The sequence below is a fragment of the Gossypium raimondii genome, chromosome 11 (genome assembly GCF_025698545.1).
Source record: "Gossypium raimondii isolate GPD5lz chromosome 11, ASM2569854v1, whole genome shotgun sequence".
Lineage (NCBI taxonomy): Eukaryota > Viridiplantae > Streptophyta > Magnoliopsida > Malvales > Malvaceae > Gossypium > Gossypium raimondii.
Genome location: NC_068575.1, coordinates 9174157 through 9193715, shown reverse-complemented (window position 1 = coordinate 9193715; position 19559 = coordinate 9174157). Strand labels below are relative to the sequence as shown.

The 19559-nt window shown below is 33.8% G+C and overlaps 4 protein-coding genes and 1 pseudogene across 4 annotated transcripts; 2 read left to right on the top strand and 3 right to left on the bottom strand.

Annotated features, from left to right (window-relative positions):
• Positions 1–445: 445 nt before the first annotated feature.
• LOC105804789 (uncharacterized) lies at positions 446–3131 on the bottom strand. Its single transcript, XM_012637538.2, has 7 exons — positions 2879–3131; positions 2109–2327; positions 1845–1931; positions 1532–1678; positions 1147–1173; positions 948–1043; positions 446–867 (listed from the first exon to the last, which is right to left on the bottom strand). The coding sequence occupies exons 1-7, from the start codon at positions 3098–3100 to the stop codon at positions 667–669; spliced, it is 999 nt and encodes a 332-aa protein (XP_012492992.1). The 5' UTR covers positions 3101–3131; the 3' UTR covers positions 446–666.
• A 665-nt stretch (positions 3132–3796) lies between these two features.
• LOC105804791 (histone H2AX) lies at positions 3797–4816 on the bottom strand. Its single transcript, XM_012637543.2, has 2 exons — positions 4521–4816; positions 3797–4199 (listed from the first exon to the last, which is right to left on the bottom strand). The coding sequence occupies exons 1-2, from the start codon at positions 4719–4721 to the stop codon at positions 3978–3980; spliced, it is 423 nt and encodes a 140-aa protein (XP_012492997.1). The 5' UTR covers positions 4722–4816; the 3' UTR covers positions 3797–3977.
• A 2897-nt stretch (positions 4817–7713) lies between these two features.
• Positions 7714–10490, top strand: LOC105804788 (gibberellin receptor GID1C-like; annotated as a pseudogene).
• A 2203-nt stretch (positions 10491–12693) lies between these two features.
• LOC105804787 (uncharacterized) lies at positions 12694–14661 on the bottom strand. Its single transcript, XM_012637537.2, has one exon. It carries the CDS (start codon positions 14659–14661, stop codon positions 12694–12696), a length of 1968 nt encoding a protein of 655 aa, XP_012492991.1.
• Positions 14662–15401: 740 nt separating this feature from the next.
• On the top strand, positions 15402–16898 carry LOC105804790 (cysteine--tRNA ligase 1, cytoplasmic). The gene is made up of 5 exons (XM_052623562.1): positions 15402–15518; positions 15625–15718; positions 16311–16360; positions 16470–16586; positions 16677–16898. Exons 1-5 carry the CDS (start codon positions 15402–15404, stop codon positions 16815–16817), a joined length of 519 nt encoding a protein of 172 aa, XP_052479522.1. The 3' UTR covers positions 16818–16898.
• The last annotated feature ends 2661 nt before the right edge of the window (positions 16899–19559 follow it).

The following is a 19559-nucleotide window of genomic DNA, read 5'->3' as shown; positions in this document are numbered from 1 at the left end:
TGAAGTATTGAAAATTTAAATACTGAATTTAAATTCTAAAATCTATTTGATATTTTGCTTTGAATAGAATTAGATAGTTTGATAAATATAGATTTTAAATGACAAGAAATATATTTTCTACTTTTTATCCTTTAATTTTAAATATTTCACAATATTCTAAACAAAATCAAACTTTAAAGGTAAAATTTTTGTAGAATAATATAATATTAAAATAAATAAATAAATTGAATTAAGCAAAATGTTCTCCATTAAGTAATAAGTAGCTCTTATCTACTTATCATTTTCCACACTTTTTGTAAAAAATCTATCAAACTGTTTTTGTTTTAGATTATCAAACATGTGCAAAAAATTAAATCATTTTCCACAATTCAGGGCATAAAAGCTTACCGTTTATTACTACACGAACTTGACTGTGACAAATAAAAAGAATTAGAATATGAAGAAATTTTCTCCAATGGGCATCGTCCCTGTAATTTAATTACCGGTAAATATTTTCTATTCTGAACATTGTAAGCACCAACTGAAGGTTATCATGGCATCCTTGAACTTCAGTCATTAGAACTTGAAACTTATGACCAACAGACTCATTTCTGTGTATATAAAACAAGTGAAAAAAGAAATGACAAAACTGAACAAAAAAAGGTTAGCCAGTAAAGCTACAGGCAACTATATGTCAGCATCATTGACGTTATCCTCTATAATGTCAATGCAAGATCCCACAGTTTTTCCCAGGGACATCGCCTCTGCAAGTTTAGATCGAGCTGCTTCATGGCGACGCAATAGTAGTATGGTGTTAAGTACAGCCCACCTAACTTGGGAATCTGCTTTCTTTTGTGAGAATCCCAAGCCTTTGAGCAATCCATCCAACTGATCCAAAATCTCAAAGTTCAACTCAGAACTCAAACTCCTACAGCTTAGGATGGAAGTTAGGTAGATGAATTGTGTACCTTGTTTATATCAGCAAGGCCTCCCTCAGCGTATCCGAATAACAGATATTCGGTTGCCACACCTGCTAGGGCTATGCATGAGAATCTGTTCAGTGTCTGGTTCAGAAACATTCTCACCATAAGAATTCTTGTCAATGAAGTCGTCTAAAATCTATGTCTAAGAACAGGAAAATAAAGAAAATTTAAGTAGATTACGGACCGTAGCTGATACTTTCCCTGCATTGACCTGCATGAAATAAAAACATTGGAAAAGAGAGTTAACTCAAAAGATTGCTTTACATGCTCGAGTTCATGTAGCATATATGATTATATTCTGTTCTGGCTAGTATGCATAAACTAGCAGCAATGATATCTAGCAAACTAACTTATGAAGGTTATGGTACAATTAACTGAAGTATGTCGTTCCATTTTCCATAAACTAGGATTAAGCCATTAAGGGTCACCATCTAGGATTGGACAAGGTAACACTTATGGCCACCCAAATTGAAGATAGAATGGGGAGCAGCAGCAGTGGCTGAGTGGAATATAGCAGATATAAAAGAAAGCTACACAAGTAAACAACAAATTGAGGGGGAAAAACCAACTTCTTCGAGAAACTCAAAATCCACAAAGGCTGTTCCTGCTTGAATATTGAGTGATCCTTCTTTCTTTAAAGCTTCCAAACTAGTTAATGTATATCCTCTAGGAAGGATGCCCACCAGGTACGCGATCAAGAAATGACCAGCTTCATGCTGCACCGAAGTCGGTATACAATAAGTAATTGGTTTATGTGGATATCAGTTTCAGTCTTTCCGCAGTATGAAAGACTAATAATAGTTAACACATATCTATGAAGTGATTTAGACATGGTCATCATGAACTGAAGTCAAATACATGAAAACAGAAGAGAGGTACTACTTGAATAACCCTGTTGTGGTACTTTTGACTGATAGTGTGACCAATTGTGTCAAGGACCAAGCTGCCAATTCCTCCATTGAATGAAACCTATACAAAACAGTGGCTATTCCAGATCAACCAATAGATCGATGTTTAAAGCAATGAAGTATGAACAAGAAATCTCGTCAGCCAATTGAACACATTCATGAGAATAAACTTCTAATTTGATATAAAGGGGACGGTTCATGAATAAAATGAGTTAGATTATCAGAACGAAAAAATTACCAAGTCTAGTGTCCAGAGAAACAAGAATCCCAAAGAAATAAACAGGATTTGCTGTGGGTTAAAACTAAAAGCATTCCAAGCTGCAACCCCTCCTAAGATAGCAGCAAGTTGCAGGTTCCTTTCTATTGAACCCAGAGTTGAATCAACTGGTGATAGAAGAGATGCAGTTTCTATTCCATTCAATCTCAATTCGTCCAAGGTGTAGAGTCTTTGGGGAACCTGCAAGCAAATTTACACCTCAAACCAACCGCAAATCTTATACGTTATATGATGTAAATCATCACAAGACAGACAACTTTGGCTGTGTATCCAATCCCAAGTAACAGTGTTAAACTCCAGAGAAAAATCCTATGTTCCTTCCATTTGAGATTAAAGAGAAACCTATATCAGCTAAACTTGAAAGGCAGAAGCCCCCTTTCTTTGCAACAGTCTTTATGCATTTGAAATACCAGCAGTAATCTCGGAGATTTTTTACATATCAAACATGGGAAACTAAGCATCCACTGACCAATTATTAATGGGATCCACAGCAAAAGAAAAAAAAAACATGCAGCATTTTTGTAATATCTATCTGTGTTATCTAAGCTTGAAGGGTGAATGCCAGTTATGTGTATGCTCAATTTTTCCCAAGTTTTTTCATATATTTGAAAGATGATATCCAATACCCATATGTGTTTCGTGGTTTCTGATTTACCTCTTCTCATTTTCAAAACAAAATCAATGAACACAAAGTAATCAAAAACTAACACAATTCATAAAGAATAAAAAACCTGGCGAGCAGCAGCAAAACATCGAAGGCCACCAGGCTTTCCTTGCAAGTCCTTGACAAGAGAGAGAGCAGCCCTCTCATCTCCCTTGCTCAGCTCCTTATCAACTTGTTCCAATACTTGTCTTCTCGACACTCCAATTTCTGATGAACTTAAAATCCTGAACGTAGACAACCTAAGCCTTGGACATGAACTCAAATTCAAAAAACAAACAGAAGTGCCCATAACTTTAAATAAGAACAACTCATTCCTAAATTCTTTAGTTCTCTTACATAAAGTGCCTGTCTCTTTCAATTTAAGCTACATTTTTTCTCAGCCACACAAAAAAGGATAATGTACTTTTTAGTAAATTTAACTTTTTTTCCTCTGCCTAAATGACCAAGACCCAATCTTAAACACCTTCCAACGACGCTGAATCAACCGAGGAGATAATAAGTGACCGGTCACCGTAATTCAATGTTCAACCAAACGACATGGCACGGAGAGATATCAGTGTTATTCCACACGCAAAGAAAAAAGATGGGTTGAATTGAGTAGTCTTGCATCATCATTCATCAAAATGAAGCCAGATGAAAATTCATAACTGGAAGAGGCAACGGTATTGGGAAGATTGATTGGCCAACGTATCGACATTGAGCCCAACGACAGCATCCTCAACCTGATGTAAAACTTCCCTCAATCTACCATTCCACACAATAGTATGGAGTTTTGGTGAAAAACGATTATGCCTTTTTGCTCTCAAATGTACAAATAGCGAGCAAGTTTGGCTATGATTAGAACCCTCAAATTCAACACGTTAGCTAGTTCTGCCTACACATCTAGACCAGGTTCCAACAAGCTTCTGCAAAATCCAATATCGTTTCATTCTTGCTTAAAAATCTGGGTTTCTGATGCACTAAACAACTCATGCAGTCACAAAAATTTTCCAACAAACGAAGCCTCAAATCAATGAGAAAGAACTTCTTTAAAAAAAGTACATTTATATTAACATCAATAAGCAACTACATTTGCTCAAAATATAAGAAAAGGAGATCAAGAAAACCTGCTTATATTATACAAGCATTAAAAAACAAAAAACAAAAAAAAAAATCAAAACTAAGGCCTAAAACTCCTGAGAAGCAGAGCCAATGTCACCCTTACCCTTTCCCATTTTCTTGGGAAGAAGGGTTTGATGAATGTTAGGCAAAACACCCCCATTTGCAATTGTAACTGAACCCAAAAGCTTGCTCAACTCCTCATCATTCCTCACTGCTAACTGTATGTGCCTTGGAACTATTCGATTCTTCTTGTTGTCTCTCGCTGCGTTTCCAGCAAGTTCTAGTACCTTGATAATTAAAAAGAATTAAGAAATTGAGAAACAGTAAGACTAGAAATTAAATAAAAATAAGAACTTGATCCAATAAGGTAGGAACCAAGGCAAATAAAATAAAACCTAATTACCAACTTTTCCCAAATTACTGAAAAACATCAGAGCAACCAAATGAAGACCTAAAATATATGGTTTGTTAAACAAGATCTCAAAAGCTAGCCAGGAAAAGCCGCTAACTGTTTTTTTTCCCTAAAAATTAATCACCCAAAATCAATTTAAGGTAACAGCCCAACGAATGTCAAAAAAACCATAATCCCTCTAAAGATAAGAACTCACCTCAGCAGCGAGGTACTCAAGCACGGCAGAGAGGTAGACGGGAGCTCCAGCACCGACACGTTCGGCATACTTGCCAGCTTTCAAGAACCTGGCGATCCTCCCCACGGGAAACTGAAGCCCAGCCTTGTGCGACCTCGACACCGCCTTCGATGACTTGGGCTTCCCTCTCCCTCCTTTCGCTGATCCTCCGGTGGAACTCATCCTCAAAATCCCTAACCAACTTTTTCTTTTCAGAATTGGAAACGTAAAAGTCGGGAGTTTCAAATTTTAAAGGACTGCTTGAGAATGAAGTGGCAGCAGTGGGGTTATATAGCAAAAGCTTGGTAGCGAATTTGATTGATTGATGGAAGGCTGGCGAGGATCGTCAACGTGGCACCAGAATCTCGGGGTTTTCGCGGGAAAATATTTCCTTTCTTTTTACACTTTCTTTCGCGGGGTGAGGTTAAACGGCGTCGGACAGCTAAAGTAGCCCAATGTTGTTGATAAACTTGATTTCCCGCAAGTCCAAATCTTGTTATTTGTGCTTCCAATCATCATAGTTTTTGGGCCTTAAAAAGCTAGAAAACGAAACGGTATCAAATGACCTACCCCCATGGGTGGCATTTCCGTGGTTTTGAGGTCAAAAACAGGGTAAAGTGTCATTTAGAGCATCACCCCCAGAGAAAGAGTTCTGACGGACTCCGTTTGTCCTCACGTGACCTGTCATCGGTCGCACGCACGGTAGCTTTTGTCCCCTCCGTTCCCATTTTTGTTTCTTTCTTAAAAAAATATACTAAAAATTACAAAAAAAAAGTATTTCTTTATATATGATATAAATAATTATACATAAAAAGCAAAAAATATTATAAATTTGAAAAATTATAGAAATTATTAGATTTGTACCTGAATAATGGAGTAGGGATTTGTTAAAGCTCCTATTTTGAAAATAGGACTATAATAAAAATTTTAATAGTTGATTGTTAAAATTAATTGTCTTAACTTTTTTAATAAAAGTTACTATGTGTCACAATCACGGTATGAAAAGTGGCAAAAATGATAAAATATAAATTATAATAAATATAAATATAAAAAATATAAAATTTTGTAAAGTCGTAAGAAAATTATAAAAATATAAAGAAATATAAATTTCATTAAAAAATATAAAAATTATTGTAACAAAAGAAGCATTTTATAATTTTTTGTAACTTTTAACTTTTATCATTTTCACCACATTTCACGCTGTGTTGCGACACGTGATAGCTTTAACTGAGAAAAAGCTGGAGATCGTTAAAAATTTTATACTATTTTACAATTTTTTATTCTAATTTTTAATAAACTTTAAACATTTTTATATTTTTTTATTAAAATTTAATAACTTTTATAACTTTTATTTGTTTTTTATAATTTTTTACCACATGTCACATTATGGTTCCGACACATGGTGACTTTAATTGAAAAAAGTTAGGGACAGATAATGATTAAAGGGTTTTTTTAATGTATTTTGAAAGTTCAAGTACCCAATTGAGTGCAAAAAAAGCAGGAGTTTAATTATTTTTCTTAAAAAATTGAGGAACTTTTAATGCATTTTAAAATTTTAATTATCCAAATAAATATAAAATAAAAATATTCTTTTTAGAAAAAATTAACAACTTTTAAACCGTTAAAGTCTAATAATATAAAATTCACATTCTTGATACAGCTATTTATAAAGAAATTATATGATATTATTTAAAAGAAAATGCAATCATGTTCTTTTTATCACAAATAATACTTTATTACTATAATTTTTAATGATTTAAAATAATTTTAAGACGTACACATTGTTGGATAAACAATTAAATATAATAATTTTGCTATTGCGAAATCATAAATATATATATATATATATATACTTTTTTCAAAAGTTATTCCTAAATGCTTAAAATAAATTTGTGCAATCTATACAAATAGTCATTTAATTATATTTGTGTTACAGTTTTGGTCATTCAATTTTAAGAAAAATTAATTCAGGCACTAATGTTTAAATTCACCATTGTTTTGATTACTCGCCGTTAAATTGATAAAAAAATCTTTTTGTAATTGGCATGACAACATATTTTATACTCAATACATCTATATTTTATCAATTTGATCTTAATTCTAAATAATTTAATAAATTTAACCCTTCACATTTACAAATTCTATCAATTTAGTCATTTTTATCATAAATAGAAATTATAAAAACAACAAAAGTTTCAATGGGGTAAGGTCTCATTGTTTTTGGGTGAGGAATTGAATTTCTTTTTCGTTGTTTTTTCCGGCTGACAAAATTGATACTCCTTCAATTTGAAGCACATTGGGAAATTATTATTATTTCAACTGATTTGTTTGTAGATTATTACTTGTAATTCCATTTCAAAATCAAAACAGTGCAACCAAAAAAGTGTATGAATAAAAGGAGAATGAAACAAAAATAAAAATTAATAAGCCTCCTAGGCCGTAACTGCACCGATGATACAGCACTTTTATTCAATATGAGAAACCATTCTAATTTCAAACACCACCCCGCCATCACTTTCTTTAAATTGGAGATAAAAAACAAGAGCAATGAAAAAGTACTATTTTTTAATGAAAAAATAAACACAATGCTCTTTTTGTACTCAATCTTCTTTGAGAGGTTCTCAAAAAATTTGATAAAAAAATATTTTTTCGTTTTGTTTCAACAAGAAAGAGACTACTAATTTCTCAACTGAAAAAAAATCAATTCCTAACCTTGCAAACATTTTCCAATTATATTTTTCATTTCTATAGTTTCAATTTATGATGAAAATGTGTTTAAGGACCGAATTGATAGAATTTATAAATGTGAAAAGTTAAAGTTGTTAAATTATTTAGTATCAAGATTAAACTGATAGAATGTGTAAGTATTGAAGACTAAATGTCTTATTATACCATTTACTAAAAGTCATTCAATTATCAATTTAACTATGGATGACCAAAATAAGAATGAATTCAAAGTTTAGTGTCTAAATTGAAAGTTCTTAAAATTAGGTATTCAAAACAAGAAGACAAGCATAATTGGGTGACCATTTGTACAATTTACCCAATAAATTTTGACTGCCATTTTTAAAATAAATAAAATAAGATTTATATATTTTAAAAAACATGAAATTGATCCACATCAATGGGACCCACATCACAGTTATCTTATTGGCCTCTCAGTTTGTCGTCTCTCATTTCCACATTTCACCTTATGTATATTTTAGCATTTATCTTTCCTGTCTTCTAATCTGCGCCACCTTTCCTATCCTTCACCCACTCCACACGACACATATATAACCCCCTTCTCTCTCTGTTCAATTGCATGGTTCATCTTTTGTCGTTTACTCTCTCTGTTTCCTTTTGAAGAGATTTTTAAGCTGTTTATCCTCTCTCTTGATAATAAGCTCTAACGGCAGGAAAAACAAAAGGAGGGATCTTTTGAAGTGGAAAAAAAGAGAGAATAAGATCAGATTAACATCTTTGTTGTTGTTTTTTTTTTTTTAACTTTTTATTTATTTGGGTTTGGGATATGAATTGTGAGTTTTTGGTTTGTTCTTCACAAGGATCTGTTTTAAGCTTTTGGGTTTTGTTTTTGAGTGTTTAGAGAAAGAGAAATGGCTGGAAGTAATGAAATCAACCTCAACGAGTGCAAGGTACAATATTTTCTCCTTTTTTTCCATTTACTCATTGTGTATATTCTTTCTAGAATTGGGTTGTCAAAGTTGAGTTCTATAATGAATTCTTCATATATTTTCGGGGTTGTTTTGGTTAATTAAGCTGAGTTTTAGCTTATTTTTTGTTAGAGCTGATGGTCTTATCAAACTTATTTATTGAACTTTTTTCCATATTTGAATATCTAGGGTTATGGGTTGTGGAAAGTTGATTCTTTTGCTGTTTTTGGGGTATGGAGCAGTTTAGTTTGATTTTTAAGCTTCAACGTCATATATGAGTTTATGTATTATATTGTATTCGTTTTTTTTTTTTCATTTTCCTTTTGTGATTTAGGTTTGGGCTTTTATGTTTCTCCAAAAAAGTTGGAATTTTCTGATTTTAGTTATGTATTTGTGCACCTTGCTTTAGTGGATAATACTTAGTTTGTGAAAATCAGCATTATAGCACATGTTCTTACTATTTTTGTGACAAAGTGAGTATAGTTAATTTCTGTGGTCTCCAGAGTTCTCTGTTTATTTATTTTGATGACTTTAGACAGTCAATATAAATTTGGTGGTAAAAATTCTTCTTTGTTTTAGATTTGATCTGATGGGGTTTTAGTTGCTTCTTGATGTATATATAATCTAGTGATTTTGTTTCTTTAGAAGATGCTATTTTTTTAATTCTTGTTTATCTTTGTCTCTTAATATAGATGGTGGTTCCGCTAAATACAAGGGTCCTTATCTCCAACTTTAAGTTGGCCTATTCTTTGTCGACCGGACGGCACATTCAATCGTCACTTGGCAGAGTTTCTTGACCGCAGAGTCCCTGCTAATTTGAATCCAGTTGGTCGGGTTTTCTCATTTGATGTCCTCATTGATCGTGGTATGGGTCTCTTGAGTCGGATTTATAGACCCACAAGTGCTGAAGAGCCTCAGCCTAATATTACTGAACTTGAGAAGCCTGTTACAGAGGAGGTTGTCCCTGTTATAATTTTCTTTCATGGTGGAAGCTTTGCACATTATTTGGCGAATAGCGTGATACATGACAATCTATGCCGGCTATTGGTAGGTATTTGCAAGGCTGTTGTGGTCTCTGTGAATTATTGACGTGCTCCTGAAAATAGATATCCCTGTGCTTATGATGATGGGTGGACTGCTCTTAAATGGATTAACTCTAGATCATGGCTTCAAAGTCGGAAAGATTCAAAGGTTCATATATAATTGGCTGGGGATAGTTCTGGTGGTAACATTGCACACCACGTTGCTGTTTGAGCTGTTGAATCAGGAATCGATGTATTGGGAAATATATTGCTCAATCCAATGTTTGGTGGACAAGAAAGAACTGAATCTGAAAAACGTTTAGATGGGAAGTACTTTGTCGCTCTACGAGACTGGGATTGGTATTGGAGAGCTTTTCTTCCTGAAGGTGAAGACAGAGACCATCCTGCATGTAATCCATTTGGTCCCAACGGTAGAAGTCTTGAAGGAATCAAATTTCCAAAGAGTCTTGTTGTGGTTGCAGGCTTTGATCTTATTCAGGATTGGCAATTGGCTTACGTCGAAGGGCTCAAAAAGGCTGGCCAAGAGGTTAAACTCTTGTACATGGAACAGGCGACGATCGGTTTCTACTTGTTGCCAAATAACAATCACTTCCACATCGTTATGATGAGATAAGTAAATTTGTGAGTTCTGACTGTTAATAGAATTAACTTTACCTACTGGCAGCAGTGAATGACAGGAGCTTGACATTCCACTTGTGGCAATTAAGAAGTTTGCGGTTTATGATCTCGTACTAATCATGGTGTTATTCGGCTTTGCTTTTTCCTGATTTATAGACTACCAAGCTTGCCTATATAGTGAAGAAGAGGAATTTCAGCATGTAGCTGGATCGATAAGTGTTCTGGTCTGCATTTGGTGAAAAAGCTTATGGCAATTAGAGCCTTTTGACTATATTTGGCAGACCAATAAGTTTAAGAAATACAAATTCCAGCGTCTTGCCCCAAAGGAGAAGATGAGGACAATATATGGATAATATTTGGTACATGATCAAGGGATCGGTGCCTGCTTAATGTTATATATGCTAATTTTAGAACATGAATTAGAAAGGTTCCGTCATGTTGTGACCCTGTATGTCTATACATATATGTTTTAGTATATAAACGGATGTTGCTTGAATTGGTTTCGGCCATTTTGTCTTTCATCTTTGTTTTTGCCTACTGTTAGATCTTTCCTTGTTTGGTACTTTGGAAAGTGTAAATACCACTATGTTTTCATAAGATTGAGAAATTTTGGATTAGAGATTTCTTTTTGCTTCAAAGCTTTGAGAACTTATGTTTGCTGGCTCTATCTGCTTGATTAATCCTAACATATTGTTGAATGACGGATGATTGACTGGCAAGAACACCTAAAAAAACAATATCAGCCAAAGTTGAAGGAAACCCCCCCCCCCCAGAAGATAATTTTGTGAGACTACTGAAAGAGGAAATCAAAACGTGCTGCCATTTTCATCCATTAAATCCAACCAGGACAAAAGGGTATCCAGACATTTTGATAAATGATTGGAAGCAAATTCTAAAGCAGCCCATGGGTTGAGATTGGGATTGATTTGATGCATTCTTGTCATTTCTTGAATGTTGGTAATGGAAAGACATATACATGGAGCTTGAAAGCTGCAAAAAATAAAGAAATTGGCTTGTTTGGAATGGGCAATCAAACACATATACAATGGTGGTTGCTACTTGGATGCATTAAAGGGGACCACTTTGAGAAGCACTCACTTTTTGTAAGCTGTTAGGATTTGCTTTCATACTGCTAAAGAATATTAACATAATTTTAAAAACAGCTAAGCCTTTTTAATAAACACATCAAGCCTTGTTTAATTGACTTTTATGAACCAATTAAAAATATGGGTAAATTACTTAGCTAGAAACAAGAATTGATTTTGGTTTTATTTTGTCCACTATTTATTATTATCTTCTGCATATTTCTTCTCAATCTTAATCTATTTTCCTTTTTTGTTTTTTGCCCCAACAATTACAAACAATAATAACACATGGAATTGTTTTGTTTTGTTTCTAGTCATGTGCTCTGACTAGGATTGCATCTACAGCATGTGAAAATTTCAGGTCATAAATTTCCAACTCTGGAACAATCTATCAGAAGAATTTAAAACTCACCCCCCAACATACAAAAGTTTTTCACCTCACCTTTCTAAAGACAATCCCTTTTTCCAACCTGGATGATACCATGTATCAGGATATAAAAATGTCAAATCTTAAGAGTAATGATCTTCCATCCCAACTCCCTAACCATTTACTTTGAGAGATTTATGGTAATATGGTCTTGAATCTTAAAACAGTACTAAAGAAAAAGATTGATGTCCAGTCAAATTATTACATAATTATGTCTTTATGATGGCCTTTGAAACAAAGATCAGATGACATTGTGACAGTGATCCTGGCAGGGTAGCTGCATTGTTTTCGCTCCTTATTAGGTATAGATGGCATCTTTTAAGATCTGGTATCTTCTAATACCAGTTCCTCTGTGATATCAAGTTTTTGCCATTGCCTACCTTCTTTTAATCTCTTAATGTGGTCTATAAACTGTACCACATACTACATGACTTGTTCTTAGTGGCTATAATCAGTCCTGTGAGTCTGCATCACTTTTTAAGACACAAAAGGAGATTGGGATGAGCATAAATGAAGCGTAACATTGTTGTCTACTATCTAAATCAAATTGTTGAAATGTCTTGTACCATATTTAAGCACAATCAAGTGGTCTTCTCCTAAGAACATAGAAACTAGTTCATGAACTGGCTCAATTTCCTGGGGGAAATAGATGTTTTGGGTTAAGTACAACAATGGCCCAAAAAGAACCCACCTAACTGTGAGATCTCATATCATTAAATTTGATGCTTAATTTCATTTAACTCAGATGCAACCAATGTATTCAGATGATTTAGTTCACCTGTCTTACCATTTGGTTTGTCCATTACGATAGTTTCACATGCACCTAATGATTGGATATGTAGAACGAGGTACAATGAACATAGAAAAGGTTCAACTACCAAAATCTAAGTCTAACTACCATAGAAGTGATGCACAAATATCGGTAAATGTATGTTTTGTTGTTTGCTTATAAATGTTGCACTGATGCATGTATGTGTACACCATGTAATTTACCTGTATTGAAATAGTCTCATGAGGAAGCATACGTAGTCAGCTGATGCCTAGTACTTCAAACAACTACCATATTCAAATCAAGGCTCTATTTTCAGAAACAAGAAACTTTTGCTTCAATTTATTGATTTGATGACATATAGAGTATAAGCAACATGGTAAAGATCAAGCTGACAGCAGACCAGGATAATCCAAAAATACGAGGCATTAACATATAGAAATCATGCTCATTCCCTGAGGTTACTTAAAAAAAAACATATTATTTATCACTAAGCAAAACAATACATGTTGACTTGTCACATTGTGCTGAAAACAAAGTTAATCAACTGACCAAATCACTCAAAATCGTCTTGCAGCATATGCAAAGGTTACTGCAGCCAAAAGAGTTGTTGCGGAGGAGACCAAAGTCCAGAAACTCTTTTTCTTTTGTGCTTCCACTACTGATTTCTCCATTACCTCAACTTTCAGCTTCAAATCTTGAGCTACTGTCTCTTTGTTCTCAAATGCTTGTTTGATTGCCTCCAGTTCTGTTGAATATGGTTCAATGTCCTCTTCATGTTTCCTTTCAGCAATAGCAGCTTCTTCCTTCTTCTTTCGATCAGTTTCACCTTTAGATTGACATAACCGTGAAGCAGTGTTCTTCAACAAAGTCAACAGTTGCTGATACTTAATACTGGTTGATTCCATTTTAGCCCTCAAATCATTGAGAGTTCTCTTTGCCTCCAGAAGTTCCTTCTGCAGCCCATCTTTATCTTCAGCCATTGATCTGCAGTGATTTACCATCTCCTCCTTTTCCTTGATTAGGTTCTGCCATTCAACCTTCTTCTGTGTCAGTTCTTCCGTAGTTTCCTCAAGTATCTTCTCCATTTCTGAAACTTTCAATCTCAAGTTAACACCATTTTGCTTCTCCTCATCCAATACTTTCAATGCATTGTCCTTCTCAAGAGTCAATTCATCAAATGAAACTCTAATACAGCTAACTTCAGATATCAATTCTTTTTTCTTGTTTTCATAAGCCTCACATGCCTCTAGCAGCCTATTCACAACATCCCACAGATCACTCACTTCTTTATGTAGCTCAGATTTATTAATCTCACCACTAAATTTGACCTTCTCAATCTCACTTTTGTCTCCAAGAAAGTCTTCAATCTTCTCCCGCATATCCTTTAGTTCCTTCTTATTCATTTCCAATACTCTTGTAGCTGCATCCCTTTCCTCCAATAACTTGTCAATTCTTCTCTGCTTATCCGCAGACTCCGCCACTGTAGTCTCCAAAGATTTTGTGGCAAGATCCTTCTCCTCCATTACCCTTTCAAGATTCTGTTCTATTGCTCTCTTTTCTTCCACCAATGCATCAATCTCTTTTGCCAGTTCAGCCTCTCTATCCATTGCTTCAGCATAATTCTTTTCCAACAAGAAAACTTTGGACCGCAACACCCCCTCTTCCTTATTGAAATTCAATATAACCTTATCCATATTTCGCATTTTCTTTTCCAACTCATCAATCTTCGCTCTTTGGTAAATTTTCTCCATCTCTATCTCTTTCTTCTCCTTCTCAAGATTTTCAATCTTTATTCTTAAATCCTCAACTTCCATGACCATATCCTTAATGTTCTTCTCCAACAAGTCTTTATCTTTCACCACTGAACTCTTCACCTTCTCCAATTCCTCCTTGTCCCCAAGCAACTTATCACATTCAACTCTCAGTTTCCCAATCTCTTCCAGAAATCCCCTCTCATTTTTCTCCATGTCCACTAGGTTCGCTTTCATCAAACGACCCTCATTAACCTGCAACTCAAAATCATTCCTTGCCAAATCTCTCTCTTTAGAAACCAAACTCAACCTTTCTCTTTCATTTTCAAGACTGCTTATTAGTCCATTCACCTTACTGTTCAATTCCCCAATCTCCCTTTCCTTCTCAACACCCATTTCCTTCATTTGAGTCTCCATATAAACCGAAAGAACCCCATTTTGCCATTCCAACCCCATATTTTTGTCACTCTGCACACCCTCAAGTTCCTTCCTCTTACTCAACTCAGCCTCGAGGCCTTTATAGTATTGAACCAATAACTCAACCTGTTGTCTCTTTTCAAAGGTCTCCTTGACAAGTAATGAGTTAAGAGTCTGAAGACTCTGAAGCTGCTCATTAGGATCTTCCATGGGAGATTGGGGGTTCATTTCGTTGGAAGATTCTGTAAAGGACGAATCTTTGGCAGAGTCTTGAATTTCTTGAGATGGGTTTTGTTGTTGGAAGTCTTGGGATTTATTACGAGTCGGTTTCTTTTTGGCCGGCTTCTTTCTGGCCATTTTTGGCAGTACTGGATGTGTATGTGGAAATTGAAAAGCTTGAGTTTTTAAGGTGGAGAAAAGAGATATGGTGATAATAAAGGAGGGATTTTTGAAAGAACAAGGCTAAGGTTTGAGAATTTAAAATGGCGGGACCCAAGTGCAAGATCTGTTGGGAATTTGGGAAAAGAAAACCATGAAGTGTTAGGGATTTTGGATTTTAGTTGTGTGGTGTGGCTATTAGTTGCATTGGGTGCTCACTATATATAGCCTCTCCAATCATGAATTTGTGTGAACATGGTTGCTTTTTATTGGCAATCTTTAAATTCATTGTCCAAATCCATTCACTGAATTAATTTAAATACATTGTATTTTTTTGGTACAAAAATACACTGTATTTAAACATTTACAAGTGTTTATTTATTAGGTTAATCTACAAAAATAGTCATTTTTATTTACCTTATGTTACACTTTAGTCACTTATGTTTTAAATGTTACGTTTTAGTCACTTATGTTTTTATTTTGTTACGAAGTGATCACTATACCGTTAAGTTCCGTTATCACTCTAACACTGATCCTATGTGACAGTCTAACTAGATTTTAAGTGCCAACTTGAATTTTTAAATGGGATGAAAATAGATTTTAATTAAATAAATTTAATTAATTAAAAATTTTTAACCTAAACCTTAACTGAAAAATCTGTTCAATCTCCTCTTTTTAATTTTTCTTCCGTCTTTTCTTTTTTTTAGTTTTTTTTTCATATGACTGGAAAAACCTTAACAAATTTTTCTACCTATGATTGGTTGCACAATGGGCATGTTACTAATAACAATGAGAAGATGTCAAAATCTTTGGGTAACTTTTTCACAATTCGCCACGTAAAGTTGGGGCTTATTATTTATGTGATTTCCTTCCCTCTGGTTCTAGTTGCAGAAATTTTCTCATATGAGCTTTATTTTTTTGTGTTTATGTGTTTTTTTCTAGATTACTCAGAGATATCATCCACTGGCTTTGCGGTCCTTCTTGATAAATGCACACTATCGTTCTCCTCTCAATTACTCCGTTGTTCAGTTGGAAGGTGCATCGGATGCTATTTTTACATATATCGGGTTTAAAGCTTATTTCACCGCTTTTACTTTGCACTAGGCATATCTTTGGTTAGAATTGATTACAGACGTTGATCGGCCTTTTAGGCTTAAAATTTGTTTGTCCGAATTGTGTAGGGCTTGTATACTTGTAAGGTGTCATGGATGAGAGCATGCCTCATTCCATTTCTTGGAGTTTAGCTTTATTTAATATTGGCTTCCTTTTTACCACTTAATATTTCTTCTATAATTGATTAGATTTGCTTCTCCTTCAAAGTTAAAATTACTCAAAAGTGTGACCGAATTATTTTACGAGTTGAACCGAGATCTTTGAGTTTTTTTAATTTACATAGGCAACTGTACAGAGTTAGTTTAGATTCAAGTCATTTGGAAAAGTATCCTTACATTTTGTTGTACTGAGACTTTGAAAGATTGCCAAAATGCTCTATTGCAACTACAAGAAGAAATTCCCAATGATGGCAAACCATTTCGGACTACTCCGGACACCAAGGAATGCATTAGCAAGCTCATAATGAGTTCCGTGAAAATGTCGATGATTTGAGCACTTCACTTATCTTGTTGGAGCCTTTCTAGAAGCGTTGAAGTTGGTAAACAATTTGTTGACCATGCTAAAGGTATTTGTTTATCTTTCAGAATGCTAGTAACTCTTATATATATACACACACACACACATATGTCTATGCCAAGGCCAATAACAATATATTTTCTCTTGTAATTTGACAGAAGAAGCAGCAAAAGCAGCAAAGATTATTGGTAATTCAATCCCTTAAAGAGATTGAGAAAGAAGTTACGAAAGTTTTGGATGTACTTGGATTGCAGCCACCTTGCTCTTATAATGAGGTGTCGGGATTTACTTATTACACGATGTTAAGATTCATGCCTTTTGTAAAATTTTGAACACTAAAGATGATGAATTTCTTACTTAAACAGGTTTTGCTGCAATTAAAGGACAAAGCATTAACAAGAGCCGGGTTGGTGGAAGATGATGTGATTCGTCTAATTAACGAAAGATTTGAAGTGAGGAGAAACAAAGACTTCTTGAAAAGTGATCAGATGAGAGCTCATTTGTAAGCAAAGGGCATTGCACTCATGGATGTAGGCATGGAAACAATTTGGAGACCTTGTGTTCCTGTTCAACAAGAATCAGAAGTACTGCCATCAAAGGGCCAGAAGGTCTCTCCCAAGCCTGACACTGCTTAAGAATGCAGATCTTGATTCAAGTTCACCAAAAAAACATATTGAATTTGGTGGGATCAAGGCCATTTGTAGATAGTTTTGATTCATAATTTATAAAATTGTCTTTCCGTTTCTGATAGCTTCAGTCACTTCACAAAATTTTAATAGAAATTGTTCAGATACCTTAGCTTAATTTCAATAAATAAGAGAAAAGAAAAGGACCATATTCTGTAACTTTTATTTCTATTTGTCTCATAGAAAACAACTATTTGTTCATTGTGCGGCTCTTAAATTGTCATATGTCATTTTTGTATGTACAACTACCTTTCTGTAATTATATCTTTTCTTGCAATAAAGAGAAAAGTTGTTATACACTTGCATCCTTGTAATTTACATTTTCTCCAGGCAATGCATTGACTGAATTAATCCATTACAAATACACTAACCATTTTCTAATGGAATATTATGTCCACTGCTTCCACTAGGTATACTACTTTTCATTTCTCCTCGGGTTAACCAAAAGATCATATACAGAAGTGATATACATTAACTTCCTTATTTCTTGCAAATTCAGTCATAACAACTATATCCCAAACCTATAGATACTTCCAAGTACCAGATATTTATGTGCAGAAGCATTAATACCTTCGTTGGGATTACGAGAGGCCTGTGCAGATTGTAACACAGAGGGAGTCAAGAGCTCCTCACTAGCTTTTGGAACATCAGAACAATGAAGAGGGGACCATACTCCATGATCAGGTCTATCCTTATTTCTTGTACGTTTTTCATGCTTCTCACTTCCAGAACCTGAACCATGCAGTGCCTTTTTTATGAACTTTTCATTTGAAACACTTTTTGTATCAAAATCACATTCGAAAGCAGCAATATCATTAGAGACATGACCATTCAAACCCAATCGTGAATTCGTAGGTCGCAAAGGTCTCTTGACATTGTTTAGACTCATAGTTTCAGTTTTCTGCTGAGCCTGGACAGCTGTTGAAGACTGATTTTGGCCCGTTTCATTACTCGAAAGTATGCTTCTTATTAACTTTCCACCAGCCTCCTGTTGTTGACATTGTCTCGCAGCAGTTGAACTAGGTGAATTTGCTACAGAAGATGATGCACCTTGCTGTTCCGATTCACCCTTTGAGACTTAGGAAATTTAAAACAAGAATCATAATTTGCATTCAATAATTTGAAAAAGGGGTGCAATTCAAAAACTAGCAGCACTAGCACATATAAAACACATAACAATGAAGTTGAATAAACCTTGAATATAGTTAACAATGGATGAGTGAGGGGAAATGAGACAAACAAAAGACAAACATCTTACATGAGGAGCATTTCGGTCTTTTAGTTTTAGAATGATCTTTTTCTTCACAGAATCAGCAGAAAAAGTGATTCCAGTTACAAGACCATCAATGCCACAGACTGCAATTCAACTAATTAAGCAAAAACATGCGGGTAAATAAATGAAAAAGATAAGTTAAACACCAAAACAACATTCAACCCAAGTATTTTCATATATCACCAACTTCAAGACGAATGAAAGAAGATAATTCAAGTACTAAGCAGATAAAACTAATAACATAGAAATATAATTTAGAGAAAACAAAAGCTACTAACAAAAAAAAAGAAGAAGAAAAGATTGCAAGGTAATTCAACTCAAAATCAGCAGTAAGAAAGAATAATATGGAATACCCACAAAGAGATTGTGAACATACAAGTTGATTCAGATTAGAAAAAACACAAAATAAAATACATGTTCACAAACAATTTCAAAAAGTCGAAGAAAATATCAAGAATTTTAATTTAGGGTTTTCATTAAACAATAACAAATCCAACCTTTTGTTTTTCAGTATTGAATAAAAAAGACAGAGGAATGCAAAAAAGACATACCTGAATCCTCCATTGAATCCATCTTTATGAAGCAGTCAATTTGATTTCAACTATTTTGATCTTAATAATACTTTTTCCAGTCATATGAAAAAAAAACTAAAAAAAAAGAGACGGAAGAAAAATTAAAAAGAGGAGATGAACAGATTTTTCACTTAAGGTTTAGGATTAAAATTTTAATTAATTAAAATCTATTTTATCCCATCGTAACAAAATAAAAACATAAGTGATTAAAACGTAACTTTTCAAACATAAGTGACTAAAATGTAACTGAGCCAAACAAAAGTGACTATTTTTTAGATTACCCTATTTATTATTAACCTTCGGTGTCTTTAATTTTCACTTTTATTTTCATTTTAAATATATTTTAAAGGAATTTTTAAATATTATACTATTATTTAAAGTTTTGATTGAATTGATGTCACTTTCAATTAAATCTTAATTTAATTGTAAAATTATCAAAAGCCTGATATTTTTATAAAATAACAAATGGGAGTATTTTTATATACAATTTTAAAAAAGTAATTATTTGATACATCGTCGATACAATTTTTAAGATCTTACAATCGGATAAATATGTCACATTTATTTATATATTTAATTTTTATATTTTATTATATCTTAAAATATACTTTTCACACATTTAATTCGCTTGTGAAATTTAACAAACTTCACAAGCCTGTGTATAATAATTTTTCACAAAAAATATATACACATAATATAACATTTAAACTCTAAAAT

Excerpts from the sequence above, each read along its gene's own strand:
- LOC105804789 (XM_012637538.2), bottom strand. The coding sequence starts at position 3,100 with ATGGGCACTTCTGTTTGTTTTTTGAATTTGAGTTCATGTCCAAGGCTT. Across the intron at positions 2,328-2,878 it reads GTTTTGCTGCTGCTCGCCAG|GTTCCCCAAAGACTCTACAC; the intron begins GTTTTTTATTCT and ends ATTTGCTTGCAG. Across the intron at positions 868-947 it reads GCCTTGCTGATATAAACAAG|TTGGATGGATTGCTCAAAGG; the intron begins GTACACAATTCA and ends ATTTTGGATCAG.
- LOC105804791 (XM_012637543.2), bottom strand. The coding sequence starts at position 4,721 with ATGAGTTCCACCGGAGGATCAGCGAAAGGAGGGAGAGGGAAGCCCAAG. Across the intron at positions 4,200-4,520 it reads TTGAGTACCTCGCTGCTGAG|GTACTAGAACTTGCTGGAAA; the intron begins GTGAGTTCTTAT and ends TTAATTATCAAG.
- LOC105804787 (XM_012637537.2), bottom strand. The coding sequence starts at position 14,661 with ATGGCCAGAAAGAAGCCGGCCAAAAAGAAACCGACTCGTAATAAATCC.
- LOC105804790 (XM_052623562.1), top strand. The coding sequence starts at position 15,402 with ATGACTGGAAAAACCTTAACAAATTTTTCTACCTATGATTGGTTGCAC. Across the intron at positions 15,719-16,310 it reads CTCCGTTGTTCAGTTGGAAG|CCTTTCTAGAAGCGTTGAAG; the intron begins GTGCATCGGATG and ends ATCTTGTTGGAG. Across the intron at positions 16,587-16,676 it reads CACCTTGCTCTTATAATGAG|GTTTTGCTGCAATTAAAGGA; the intron begins GTGTCGGGATTT and ends TTACTTAAACAG.